This window comes from Coenobita brevimanus, chromosome 100, assembly GCF_032717465.1.
Source record: "Coenobita brevimanus isolate Jiangsu-jjx chromosome 100, ASM3271746v2, whole genome shotgun sequence".
NCBI classification, from domain to species: domain Eukaryota; kingdom Metazoa; phylum Arthropoda; class Malacostraca; order Decapoda; family Coenobitidae; genus Coenobita; species Coenobita brevimanus.
In genome coordinates, this window is record NC_137053.1 from 62,573,507 (window position 1) to 62,588,591 (window position 15,085).

The 15,085-nt window shown below is 42.0% G+C and overlaps 1 protein-coding gene across 1 annotated transcript in view; it reads right to left on the reverse strand.

Annotated features, from left to right (window-relative positions):
• Positions 1-9,886, reverse strand: part of LOC145414568 (uncharacterized) — a 62,028-nt gene extending 52,142 nt beyond the window's left edge. Inside the window, exons 1-2 of the mRNA XM_080284086.1 lie at positions 9,874-9,886; positions 2,242-2,823 (exon numbers count right to left, since the gene is read on the reverse strand). Of these exons, the coding sequence (XP_080140212.1) occupies positions 2,242-2,256 (15 nt within the window). The 5' untranslated portion in view covers positions 2,257-2,823; positions 9,874-9,886. The remainder of the gene's footprint in view (positions 1-2,241; positions 2,824-9,873) is intronic.
• Positions 9,887-15,085: the final 5,199 nt, after the last annotated feature.

Below are 15,085 nucleotides of genomic sequence, written 5' to 3' on the forward strand. Positions count from 1 at the left end.
TGTGTGTGTGTGTGTGTGTGTGTGTGTGTGTGTGTGTGTGTGTGTGTGTGTGTGTGTGTGTGTGTGTAGGGCTGTATTTTATGTGCACACCTTGGGATCCCGTTTGTAGACGTTAATGGATGTTCATGCGAGCGTGTACAGGCCCACTGGGGGGCTGCGATGGGGCTGCTGATAGTCTGTGTGTGGTGTGGTGTGGTGTGGTGTGGTGTGGTGTGGTGTGGTGTGATGTGGTGGTGGTGGTGTAGTCTGGTGTGGCGTTATTCATATAGCACCATACGTACTGTTATGGTAGGGGTTATATGGTTGTAGAGGTATGGTGATGGTTGTAGTGGTGTGGTATGATAGGCTGGTTGTGTTGGTGTTCGTGAGGTGGAGTGGTGCAGGCAGCGTGTTGGTTTGGTTGTGGTAGTGGTGTGTTGTGTGGTATGCCTTGGAGTGTGATAATGGTGATGGTGTGGTGTGGTGATGTGTTATGTGCTTCTGGTAGTGGCTATGGTAGTGGTGTGTAGTGTGGTATGCTGTGGACTGTGATAATGGTGATGGTGTGGTGTGGTGTGGTGATGTGTTATGTGCTTCTGGTAGTCGTGGTGTTGTGTGGTGGTGTTGCTTTGATGGTGTTGCTGTAGTGAGATTCTGGCTGCGGTAGTATGACAACAGAAGGGTGATGTGGTAATATCGACACAGACAGATACAAACAGACAGCTACACGGACTAAAACACACCTCTCCTTCCCACACCACTATCAAAAACTCACAATAATGCCGACTTCTGACACCATTTTCGCGACACTGCAAACTAGATAGATAGACAGGTAGATACAGATAGATAAATAGATGGACTGAAATATTAGCAAGGGGCTGACAGATAGATATATAGGTAGGCAGTTCGATGCAGAGATGATTAGAGAAATGGACAGATACAAACAGATAGATACAGACGGATAGATAAAAAGATACAATAAATACACACCTCCCCTTCCTACCACCGCCACCACTGCCTTTCCCTACCATCATCTATTACACTGAGAGCCTAATTATAGACATCCATAGAGAGGAGAATTCTGATTATATATACATACTCATGCACATCTAAACCCACGCCTGGACGCAAGATTAGTGAGCTTACGAACAATTTTACACACGTAAGTTAAAGATTTTTTTTTTTCTTTGTAGGGAGGACAAGGAAAGGAGACCAGAATCCACCTCTCACTATTATCTTGTTCATACTAGCTTTTAAAAATTTTGTTACCTGGAAAGAGCAACATTATAAATTATTTCACTTATGGACACTGACGCATGTATCTCTCTCTCTCACACACACACACAAAAGTCGTCCCCTCAAGAATTCCCTCCACATACGCGTTTCCACACTCAGACATACCAAGCCATCTAACAATTACGACTGACTATTAATATCTCCACAGTCTCTCACGTGGGTACAAAAAGGTGCAAGGGTGGTGGTGATGCGAAACCGACACCAACTGATTACAGGTGATTAGCTTTGCACGAGATATTAAAGAGACATAGAGTTTTTGACATCGGTTTGGGGAGTGTATGGCTGTAATGGTAAACACACACACACACACACACACACACACACACACACACACACACACACACACACACACACACACACACACACACACACACACACACACACACACGTACATCTGCGACACGTGTGGGACTAGTAATTACACAGGTGTATCTATACATCTTGATATGAATACCAGACGGAACACCTGTGGCGGGGGAGGGGAGGTGGAAAATACTAGTTAACTAAGATTTTGAAACGTCGCACCTGTTTACACAAAGACAAAGCTGACTCTACCTGAAATTCTAGCCAATACAGCAGAAAATAAACATTCATGAAAACTGCACACACATAGATGAAAATTTACACACAAATAAAAAATCTACCAAAAAGACACAGAATTTTCATGTTCATTTTCCTTCAACAGGGGACGTCAGCTCAAATGTGGGGAAAAAAAAAAAAAAAAAAAAAAAAAAACACCAGAAGCAATGTTTCCAAAATATTCAGTTCAAGACCAATACACCTAAGCTGAGTAAAATCGTCTGAGGCTAATGAGGAAAATCACTAAGGCTAAGAGAGAGAGAGAGAGAGAGAGAGAGAGAGAGAGAGAGAGAAATATCAATGACCTGAAAAACTGCAATATCTAAAGGCCAGATCCACAATCTTAAATACAGGTAAATCCCCTTAATTAGCACACCTGTACCTTACCTGTTTCACACCCATTGATTCATGACGCTCAGCCTGATTGTCCTGGAAGTTTCCTATCCAATCACTAATTCATTTCACACCTTAATATCTTCACCTCTCTTTTTCTTTCCTTCCTTTTTCTCACTTTACAAGCATCATTTTTTTTTTTTTGTATCTCTCCTTTTTCGTTTTTTTTCTTTCCCTCTTTTCTTTCCTTCACACCTTCGCTTTTTATTTTTCTATCTACACTTTTCTCTTCTTATTTTTTCCTTCACACCTCACTTCCACTACCTTATTCTTTCAATCCTTCTTTCTTTTCCTTCACACCACAACTATCACTTTTTTTTTTTTTTTCGTTTGTCTTGTGAGCTGTCTTCAGTAACCTCTTCCTTACGAATTATTTTACTTTTGTATGTTGTCTCCAATGGATTCTTGAATTTGACTAGATGTTTTTTCTTTTTTATTTAGTTCACACCCGCCGCCACTCAATTATTTCCTCCCGAGATCGTCTGTATTGGGAAGGGGTTGGAAACTTAAATTACATGGGTTTGATGTTCCTCAGGTAATCTCGCCAGGTAGGTGGTATCCCCATTTATTTTATCCCTGTTGGCGGAAGGCGAATTTATTTATTTTTGAGAGAGAACGCACGTAATAAAGGAGTTAAGCCTAAACTGAAGAAATGAAGGAGCGTTGTCATCATCATTATCATCATCGCTATCCTCCTCATCATCATCACTATCATCACATGCATTAATTTACCTTCTACCTGCCGCCCACAGTTTCCTTCACACTCACGGAATAACTAAACTGTATTACAGGTTTTCCACCATCATTATCACCACCACCACAATATGCATCAATTTTACTGCGATCATTCACAATCCTCCTGTAACTGTTCTTGGTTTGGCACAGTACAAAACCTATCTATTCTTCCCCAGACAGGCTTCATTTGAGTATCCCTGCCCCACCTCCTCCCCGTCTGCCCAGCACTCCCCTTGTACCAAGACATCAAACGTGGTAGGCAGCGTGGCGACCCATAAATTCAGTCACTGCACTACACCCACACACCTGTTGCACACCTGACACATACTGAAGGATGGCCACGCACACCAAAGACGCACTCACACATTTATTATCAGTGTATGCTCTACAGTAGTCTAACTCTAAGCGCGTTCAGAGGTCATTTCTAGAGCCCAGTTAGATGCAGTGACAACAATTCTCTCTCTCTCTCTCAGTCACGAGTACGACTGCAAAAGTTATAAAGGTGGTGGCGTATGCGGCACCGATGCAGTGCAGGGTTGTCTAGGTTGGGTTTGCCTGTGTGTGTGTGTGTGCGTGTGTGTGTGTGTGTGTGTGTGTGTGTGCGTGTGTGTGTGTGTGTGTGTGTGTGTGTGTGTGTGTGTGTGTGTGTAAGAGAGAGAGAGAGAGAGAGAGACAGCACCGCAGTCTGGCTTGATGAACTGCGGTGCCTTCGTGCGAACCTGAGTGCCGGGGATTGATTGCGTGAGTGAGTGCGTGGGTGATTGCGTGTGCTTTTGTGGATTCTGAGTTAATTTATCACACGGAAAACTTCGCCACTGTTTATGGGTTTTCAATTTGGGGATGTGAGTTTGATTGGTTCTGAGAAAGTCGTAAAGGGTGTGTGGGAAATTGAGAGAGAGAGAGAGAGAGAGAGAGATTAACTGGGTACATTCATCTCTTCAATATCCTGGTATTTTATCCATCCATACTAACTGAAAATAATTCCATTCACCTCAAATAAAAAGATAAAAAGTATATGGAGTAATCTTACGTATATATATATTTTTTGCAATCAAAGCTTTTCATATTCCCCCCCCCCCCCGTAAACCACAACTCAAATTCAACCATCACTGTCAAAGCTTCCAAATGTTACGCCTCAAATTTCCCAATACTGATCTGTGAATGTATCTTCTTACTACTCCCGTCTCGGTTTTACGTGAGAGGTTTACGTGTGTGTGTGTGTGTGTGTGTGTGTGTGTGTGTGTGTGTGTGTGTGTTTTACACATGGACCAATAAAATCAGAAAATATTAACCGTAATGCCTACATATTCTGATTTTTGTGCCAAGCCTCCCTAATTTTTCACTACAGTCTGAGACCGTTTTTTTATTGTTGATATTATTATTATTACTATTCCTATTATTATTATTATTATTACTATTAATATTATTATTACAACCACTACTGCTACTACTACTCCTACTATTATTATTATTATTATTATTGTTGTTATTACTATTACTACTACTATATTTTTTTTTCACTTAGTACTAGATTACTTAATTCAGTTTAGAGGAGATTACTTCCCGTCAGGAGGTTAATGAAGACTTTATCTAACCTCTCTCGAATACAAAAAGCCTCAGCTAAATAACACTGCCCAAACGCTGGAGAAAAAAAAAATCCACGGGCTGAAGGGGTTAAAACTGATATTTACCCTCCCATTGTCAAAGGTTTTAAAAATCCATAGTAATAATAATAATAATAATAAATGAAAAATTAATACCACTTATCATGGCATATCCTCGCTAACCTCTTTGCCACGCTATTTTTTTACTGATTATAGTGGAACTAATAATAATAATAATAATAATAACAACAATAATAATAATAATAATGAGAAACTAATACATCCCATATCCTCACTCACCTCTTTGCCAAGTTATTTTTTTATTGACTATATACAGAAAATAATATACATCACTAACTTCTCTGGCAAATTACTTTCTTCAGATTTATATGGGCAAATTATTACTGCATCTTTACGTTAAATCCTCGCTAACCTCTTTGGCAAGTTATATTTCTTTTACTTTCTCTTTTCTCTCTCTCTTTTAAGGGCTACGTATTCTGAGGCTTCCATGATTTCACCTGCCAAATAAGCTCCTTGAATTATGAGTGAGCTGAAATGATGGTCTCGTAAATTTTCATGGGTAAAAGCATTAATCCATTTTATTTTATTTTTTTTCATTTTTAAGAACTACACTTTTTTTTTCTTTTTCTTCCCTAGTATACTGGGACCCTTATAAGCTCTACTGAGGAAAACCTACATGTAATTGTGTATTTAAGCCTGGTTTTATATTTAACACCACCACCACCACCACTAACAATACTAGCACCACCACCATCACTACCACCACCATCACATCATCATCATCATCACCGCCACCAACAACAGTGGACGGGCTAGCTTACACACACACACACACACACACACACACACACACACACACACACACACACACACACACCAATCTCTCGCCTCCACAACCATTAGTAGTGTCATAACCCTTACCATATTAATTTTTACTCTCATGGCCTTTAAAAAAAAAAAAAAAAAAAAAAAAAAAAAAAAATGACTGTCCTAACACCGCTGGGGATAATAGTGGCACCATGAAATCTCAAGAAAATAAATAAATGAAAATAACTCGGTACTCTATTCAAACCAGACGATTTCTTTCATCCGGGTGAGTCATAAGAGTTGGAGAAATGTCAGGGATCAAAGCCAAGACCAGGTGCCTGCTGAAGGAGAATACCGAGAAATACTGAATACTGAGAATACTGAATACTAGGAAATACTGAGAATACTGAATACTAGGAAATACTGAGCAGCAATTTTGGTGCCTCTACGTCTGGATCACTTTTATGACGTCAAATTCTTAGGTGTGACTGAGACGACAGAAGGCTCCCTCCCTCCTTTTTTATTTCTGTATTCTTTCTCTCCCTCCCCTATTTTTTTTTTCTTATTCTCTCTCTTCCTCCATTTCTTTCTCCCCTTCCCCGTCTCACTCCTTACTATTTTTTTCAATATTTTTCCTTTCCTTCCTATCCTATCCTCCCACCCTCTCTCCAATATTTTTTATTTTTACCTCCTTTCCTTCCTATCCCCCCCCCTCTCTCTCTCCTTCTCTACCCCTTTCAATTACTCTTCCTTTCCTTTCCTTCCCATCTCCCCCTCTAAGCTTAAACTCACTCCATCAACGCCGTTCAATAAGCCGTTCCTGCAACAGCTATGCAAAGATTTACAAGTTGCAAGGGACGCTTTGCAATACTGCGAGAATTTGACACGCTTGCCAAGACATTATTCTGCCTCAGCACGATTTATGTCCCTTTTTTACACCTGTCAGCGCTTGCAATTTCTTTGAACAACATATATTCGTATCCCGTTTTATATATTGGTTTACGTTTTACGGGGTTTACACAGCTATACTGAAAGATAAATATTCTCTATTGGTTTACAGTTTACAGGATTTACATCGCTATATGATACGATTAATATTTTTCTCTCTCTCTCTCTCTCTCTCTCTCTCTCTCTCTCTCTCTCTCTCTCTCTCTCTCTCTCTCTCTCAGTAAGGTCACACATTTTAGTACTTTCCTTTTTTATGTTTCGAGTACGGAGATAATTATGACACCTTATATTTTATACGATAATAAACTTCAGTATTCTCCTCTCTCTTCTCTCTCCACTCCCTTTGATTGGCAGGACTGTATCAATCAATTCCTCATCACAACACGTTTCTACCCCAGATTCCACTGGTAAATTTTCAGCTCACATGGTTTTCAGATGCCATTTTATTTTTTCACATCTCTCTCTCTCTTGGTGGGTGGTGGGGCCTGTTCGGTAACCTTTATAGAGCAAATGTGTAATACTCCCAGTAACAGGAAGTGAATGGATGGCGTAGTACTTACAAGCACAACACTGTTACACACTACACCTGTAATCTGTACTGCACATTTCTGAGTAGCTACAAAATGAAGCTCTCTGAATAAATATACAGTAGAAAGCTTTGACGAAATATTTAAAGTTTTAAGTAAATATAAAAAGCTTTGTGAATAAATACGTTCTCTGGATACAGCTGTAATATTTTCAGAGGCAAAAATAAATGTAAAGTTAAAAATCCTGTAGTCTCCCTCAAAACGAAATGATTACAGGCTACACTATCATTCCCATTGAGCACTGGACACGGAATATGCACTGTACGCTTTTGAGTACACATTTAAGTCTTTTGCGTACACATGTAAATCTGAGTACACATGTCAATCTTTGAGTACACATGTAAATCTTATGAGAACACATGTAAATCTTTGAGTACACAAGTAATTCTTTGAGTACACGTTGCCTTTCCGAGTACACATGTAAATCTTTGAGTACACATGTAAATATTCTAAATGCACATGTAAACTGAGTACACATGTCAATCTGGAAGTACACTTGTAATCTTTGAGTACACATGTAAATCTGTGTGCACATGAATCTCTGACTACGCGTAAATCTGTGTACACATTCTTACGGGCTCCACCAGTATTCAAAGCCATTTGTAATTTGTACTGTAGTGTTCCTGAGTACAATTGTAATGCTCTCCACAGCACAATTTTAAACAGAATAATCTTGCAAATCATCAACAGCCAAATCAACACAAACTTACATCACAATAGTCACTAATTCAACACTATTTCCTTATGTTTGTATATATATATTTTTTAAGTCTCATCAATAATCACTACTTCGCATGTCATTACGTTTGTCTAATTTTTCCATCTAATCAATTCACAGTACTGTTAATTTAAGAAACATTTTTCATCATTACACGCATTTTCTTCATGACTTCTAAATGCACAGGAAAATCTTCTTTCACTGTAATACAACGCTTGTCGGAAGTAAAAAAATAAAAAAATAAATAAATAATAATAATAATACCATTCTCAACACGCCACATATCTTGTCTCCCTAACTTCCACCACTATTAACAATGTCTCCCCCTCCCCTTCCCTTATCTCCTCCACCTCGCTCCTCCCCTCTCTCTTCTCCCTCCCTCTCATCCACCCCCCCTGGCGCACTCCCCCTCTCTCTCCCCCACCCCTTCCCAACACTCCTCCACCTCCCTCCTCCTCTCTGTTCTCCCTCCCTGTCTCCCCCCCCCCTCGCGCTACACCTGGCATCCAATCAACAGGTAAGGGCAAGAGTAGTGACACACCCCGACATTAATTCACCTCAATGTGTGATCAGGGTGCATGACTCTCGCCAGCACACGTGGGTTTACAGCTTCATTATGTCGGGTGGTAGTCAGTTTTTCTTTTCATTCATTTTACTTCTTCCAAATGCATTTTTTTTTTTTTGTTACTATTTTATGAGAGTTTTTTCTCCCTTTTCGACTTCCTTTTTCACATTTTAGTTAATATGTTTTTTGTTTTTTTCCTCTCTTGAATTCGAGGCGTAATTTTGGGTTTGAGGCTTTACACGCGAGGATACACGCTGAGTAGGTGAGATTGTAACTGTTTTTTTCACCTCCTTTTGTAAGTCAGTTTAATATATATCGAATTACGTAAAAAAAAATTACACTGCACCCAATATGTATCTTTCTATTACTTTTTTCACCTTCTCCTTTTGTAATCCAGTTTAATATATACCGAATTACGTGAAAAAAAAAATATATATATATACTCCCCTCCATGCGACTTTGTACAGCCTAAAAAATTATACATATACCAATGCACAAGGCAGGTGAATGTAAGATGGTACTTTTCTTGTCCAACTCTATTTCAAGATTAATGATGAGTGACTGATAATAATAATAATAATAATAATAATAATAAAATGAAGATCACTCCTCATGGCACAACACTGGATAAATTCACCAAGGTCAGTTATAAGAGACTTCAGTTAATTTATTCTCGTGGCTCATGCGCGCACACACGCACTCACACATTAAAACTGACTTTACATAACACTTTATAAGTCTATGCACGTGACCACAAATATACAATACAGCATTATTATTATTATTATTAATTATTATTATTAAACCCATGTCCATGTGAACAATAATATGATGACATTATTATTATTTTTATTATTATTATACCCATGCCCACGTGAACAATATGATGACATTATTATTATTATCATCATCATTATTATTATGCTCAATTTAAGGAAACCACTACGTAACGGGACACACACACACAAGCACATCCCACCCCACGTGTTTCCCCAGCCACGGTACAGATGGTCATTAGGTTACAACTTTATTTTACGATGCAGCCTTTCAGTATTTCATGTTTAATTTTGGGGATGACGGACGTGACGGGACACACACACACACACACACACACACACACACACACACACACACACACTACTTCACCTCTCAACAGCCTATTCACCAACGGATACACTTGTCCAAAACGTCTTAATCACACTTTCCACTTCTGGTTTCAAGATAAGGCTTAGTAATTATGGAGATCCACTGCACGAAGGGAAACACATTATCTCCTTCACTCCTGCTGTACGAGAGGAAAGATGAAGGAGGAGGAGCACACGTGTTCAGGAGGAAGTAGAGGGGGTTTTCTCTTATTTTATTCCTGCTAACTCCAGGCGATTATATTTATTTTCAGAAAGATCTCGTATTGAATGTGAAAGAGTAGGGTACCAACTAACCGCTCTCCAGTGGCGGTTATTTTCGGTTACTTCCACACGGTTTTGTTTAAATTTTTGAAAACTTCCACGTACTGAAAGGGTAGAGAGACACACTAAGGGGTTGGCACACCGGGATGGTATTCTGAAGGGGTTTTATATATCCAGCAGGGGGTTGAAGGAAGAAGCGGGGTTGAGCCAAGAGCCGCGACGCACACACCCTCACCCTCTCACGTCTGGCCTCACACTGCCACCCTTTCCCGCGCCAGCCGCCCAACCCTCCGTCCCCTTCTCCCTGCCCCTCCATACAGCACATTACAATCTTCTGGGCACATTGAAACTGGTATGGCAAATTTCACGTAAGAATTTTCGTAAGATATACCTACCTTTACATTTACGTAGACTTAACTACTCCATTTTTCATAAGTTACAACAGAGATCCCCTAGAGTTAAATGCCATCGTCACACACACACACACACACACACACACACGAAAAAAAAGCAAGAAAAAAACTCAACCCCTTTCAATGCGGTGATAATTTTCTCTTTTCCAACACCAAACAAGATGAATCGAGTCGAGACACCATTTACACTGAATATGCGTTGCAAGATATATCGCAAACTGGTCATGGAGTATTATTGCAAACGGATAACCAAATATACGTTGTGTGATATAACAAACTGGTATAAAAGAGTATTCGTTATGATATATTTGCCCACCTTTATCCACGTGTGGGCTACGGTGATTGTTATACCCAGGGGGGAGGGAGGGGGTGAGACCACGCTATAGGCCTACCGTGCTACCCTCCCCCACCACCACCACCAGCGTATCTGCGGGAGGCGGGGACTGATTTGCATACAGATGTCTTCCACTAACCCTTTATATACTCTCCTATCCTATAAAAAACATGCCTATCTATTTGTCCATCTCTTGCCCAACGCGTCATTTTTCCTTCTTTTTTTTATGCACCCCTTCTCTGATGCTGTATACACGCTTGTCTGTCTTATCTGCTACTACCCTACACTCCATCCTTCCTTCCATCCTTTCGTCCCCTCTCTGCCATTCTATCAAGCCATCTACTGCCTAACGCCTCATCCTGTGAGAGCTGGCCACTGGATCTAGCTTTCAAAAAATAAACACAAATAAATAATCCACCATCTTACCTATCCCCCCACTTCCAACTCTTACATTCCACCAACTTGTATCCCTCAATCTTGCTCTAGGTCGATACATCCCCTAGTTCCCCCATCTTGTCCTCCATCTAAATTCCTTCTCTCCTGGCTCCACATCTTGGTTTAGCTCGATATCCCTCTACAGACCAACATCCACTCAACATACTCGTAATCTCTATCTTGCTCTGTCCACAATCCTCTTAGCATAATCCCGTATTTGTTCTCTATAATCCTCTTCTTCAATAATAATCCTCTTTTATCCCTCCACCTGAGATCAGCATTATCCACTCAACCTTGTCCTCCATCATCTTGTTTTTCCTACATTCCTCTTTCTCAATACACCTCCTCTTGAATCCGTCTACCTTCCTCTTCCTCTTCTATCTCTCCAGCTCGCTCTAGGTTGATACTTTCCACGAGATCAACCTCCACTCAATCTTGTCCCCACCATCCCTCCATCTTGCCTACATTCCACTTCTTCCATCCCTCTACCTTGCAAACATTCCTTTCCTAACCCTCCACCTTCCTATCACTCTTCTTCTTCCAACCCTCCATCTCGCCTACATTCCAATGCTTCCATCCCCCCTTCTTGTCAACATTCCTCTTCTTCCATTCCTCCTTCTTGCCAATGTTCCTATTCTAACCCTCCACGTTCCTGACACTCCCTCTTCCATCCTTACATCTTCCTCTAGCCTCTTCAAGACCAGCACCCAACCTTACCTCCCCTCATCTCGTTCCGTATGCCAACCCTCCCGTCTTCTAAACAACTCCGCCGCATACAAACACCCAATTAAGCGTAGCCCGGAAGGGGGATAGTGTACGATAGAGGGGGTTCTTGATGCCGTCTTCTTCACGGTATTAACTCTTGATCTACCCTCCTGTTCTCTCACAATAGGGTGTCATTTTACCGTCTTAGGCCGCTCCTTTCTCTCTCTCTCTCTCCCTCTCTCACACACACCCACCATCATTCTGAGCTAAGCAGACCAAAGTTGCTAATGATAAATACCAAAAAAAACGCCTTATATTTCACGGTTTAAAAATTTTACTGTGTCGAAGCAATGACCTACAGACATGACGCGAATTTGTTCCGGATAAAATGAGGGGATGGAGATTAATAAAACCAAATAAATAAATAAATCACAGGCAACACTCACGGATGCTGACGACTGATAGCAAGATGGAAACCGTACCTGAAAATGAAAATAAAAATTGTTTAGGATATTTTCATTTTATTTACCTGCTTATGTGCATTTACTGATTATTTTTAGGGGGGACAGGTTGGTGGTGGTGAGTGTGATGATGATGATGATGATGATAATGGTTGTGGTGGCTGTAACGATGATGATGAGAAAGGTGGTGGCTGTTGTAGTTGTTGTTGTGGTGGTGGTGGTGATGATGATGATAATGGTGGTAGTTGTGATGATGATGATGATGATGATGATAAAGCGAAGCGTCCAGGCAGAATGCGTCTTAGTCGTGATCTATTTTGGACACTCAACCTCTGAAGACAAACTTTCCATCAAAAGGCAAACCCGCAATCAGCAGTCCATTGTGGGCAAAAATAACATTACAGTTAGTAACTTTCACTCTTATATAGACAGACAGACAAACCTTTAAACAGACAGACAGACATAGACTACCTTTAGATACACAGACACAGACTACCTTTAGACAGATAGAGATACAGACAGACTACCTTTAAACAGACAGACAGACAGACATACACTACCTTTAGATACATGGACAAGCAGACATAGACTACCTGCAGACAGACAGAGACAGACACAGACAACCTTTAGACGGATATACTGAAGCTACAGATGAGACACAGATAGACAGACAGCTTACGTAGACAGAAAAACTGGATCGATACGGATGAGACAAACATATAGACAGATAGCTTACGAACATAGACTAGACCAGTAAACAGACAGACAGACAAATAAACTAATCAACACTGCAAGAAGCCCTCCCCTTATCACATTTCCCCTCCGTGTGCCAATCCTAGTATACCCTCGACCCTAATCATTACTGGGGTGGGATTAAGGGGAGGAAGCCATCTGCGGGGGAGGGGAGAGACGCAGGGGTGGAACGAGAGAGGGGAGGAAAGTGAGGGACGAAAGAGAGAGGCGAAAAGAGGGAGGAATGAGAAGAAAGGAAAGGGGATGACGAGGGGAAAGGGAAATGGAAAAAGAGGAAGGAAATGAGAAAAGAGAGAGAGAGAGAGAGAGAGAGAGAGAGAGAGAGAGAGAGGGAGAGGGGGGGAGCTGGTAATACGGCTAAGTGAACGGCGGGGGGGTGGGGGGGGGTGGCTTTTGACTGAGATGTGATGTTAACGTGAATGAATGGCAGAGAGAGAGAGAGAGAATGAGGGAAGGAAAAAAAAAAGTACAAGAAAAATGGAGGAGAGAAATGAGAGAAGTGGGAGAGAAGTGAATTAAAGAGTGAGAAGACAGGGACGGGAAGAGAAATGGGTGGAGAGTATAGAGCAGAAATGGGAGAAGGGGGGAGGGTATGGAGAGGTAAGTGAAAGAAGTAATGGAGTAAAAATGAGATAAGAGAGGAGGATGGAGGATGTGAGATGCAAAGGAAAAAATCGAAAAAAAAAGTGGCGAATAGAAATGAGAGGTAGAAATGAAACAGAAAAGAAACGAAGGAAAAGTAACATGAGAGTAGGAAAAGAAATGACGGTAGAGAGATGAGCTGTGTGAGAGGGAGGGAGGGAGGGAGGGAGGGAAGGAAGGAGGAAGGGAGGGAGGGAGGAGGGAGAATTAATCTTAGCAAGAGGAAGGAAACGTGAAATTAGGAAGGAGGGGAGGTGAAGAGTGTGAGAAGATTAGACGAGGGGAAGGCAAAGGGGATTTGAGAGAGAGAGAGAGGAAAATGGGATGGAAGACAACAGACAATGGAAACGCAGAAAGGAAAAAGAAGAAAAGGAGAAGAGAAAAATCAGAAACATAAAGAGAGGGGAAGAGACGTAAGGGTGGAGAGGGGAGAAAAGGCAGGGAGAGAGAGAGATTAAGCCTTGAGGTATGGCAAGAGGGGACAAGTGAGGGGATGAGCCGGCTGAAGAAGAGGGGTATTAGGGGGGAAGAGGGATCAAGTGGGGCGTATTTATGGCGTTGTATGGAGGGGGGAGTGAGGGGGATTTAGATAAGGGTGATGGGGTAGGAATGGAGGGGTTAGCGGTTGGGATCGAGGGGGTAGGGATAGAGGGGTAGGACTAGAGGGGTGTGCGGTAGGGATAGGGGGGTAGGACTAGAGGGGTGTGCGGTAGGGATGGAGGGGTGTGGGGAAAGGATGGAGGGGTGAAGGGTAGGGATGGAGGGGTGAGGGGTAGGGATGGAGGGGTGAGGGGTAGGGATGGAGGGGTGAATAGTAGGGATGGAAGGGTGAAGAGTAGGGATGGATGGGTGAAGAGCAGGAATGGAGAGGTGAGGGGAAAGGATGGAGAGATGAAGGGTAGGGATGGAGGGGTGAAGGGTAGGAATGGATAGGTAAACAGTAAGGAAGGAAGGGTGAAGTGTAGGGATGGAGGGGTGAGGGGAAAGGATGGAGGGGTGAAGGGTAGGAATGGAGAGGTGTGGTGTACCGATGACTGTGAGAAAATTATGGAAGTGTGTGAGAGACAGGACAGCGGCGGGAGCGTGTAAGGTGAGAGGGGTAAGGGGGGGTGAGGGTGCAGGTGTTCCCCTTATAGTGCAGGTGTGACCCCCCCCCCTCCGGATTACAGAGGGGGCTAGAGATGGGCCGTGCGATACTGGGCGTACGGAATCCTGGGGGGCACGTAAGCCAGAAGCACAACATTAAAGGCAAAGGTACGTAACTTAGATGTAACTGTGGAATTAGACAGACAGAAGATAGCTAGAAAGACAGATAAATACAGGCAGACAGACAGACACATCTACAGACAGACACAAAAAGACACAAGACATAGACGGATAGGTGGGTAGACAGACTGAGACACAGTTAACGTACTTAAACTGAAAACGCAAAACCCGCACCGCTACATATAAACCGGAAATCAATTGGAAAGCACACGAGAAGGCACGTAAGCACGGGAGCACGTAAACTAAGCAAGGCATCAACCACGTGCACGTAAAAGGAGGGCAGGTAAAAAAGGGTAAAGCCTCTGTCAGCCCACTCTGGTCCACTCCAACTCCACTTCCATCCACTCCAGCTTCACTTTTATCCACTCCACACCCTGCTCTTAATACTCGTTTTTATATTCACCGCCTCTCGCAAATCCCTCGACAGTCCCCCCTCCC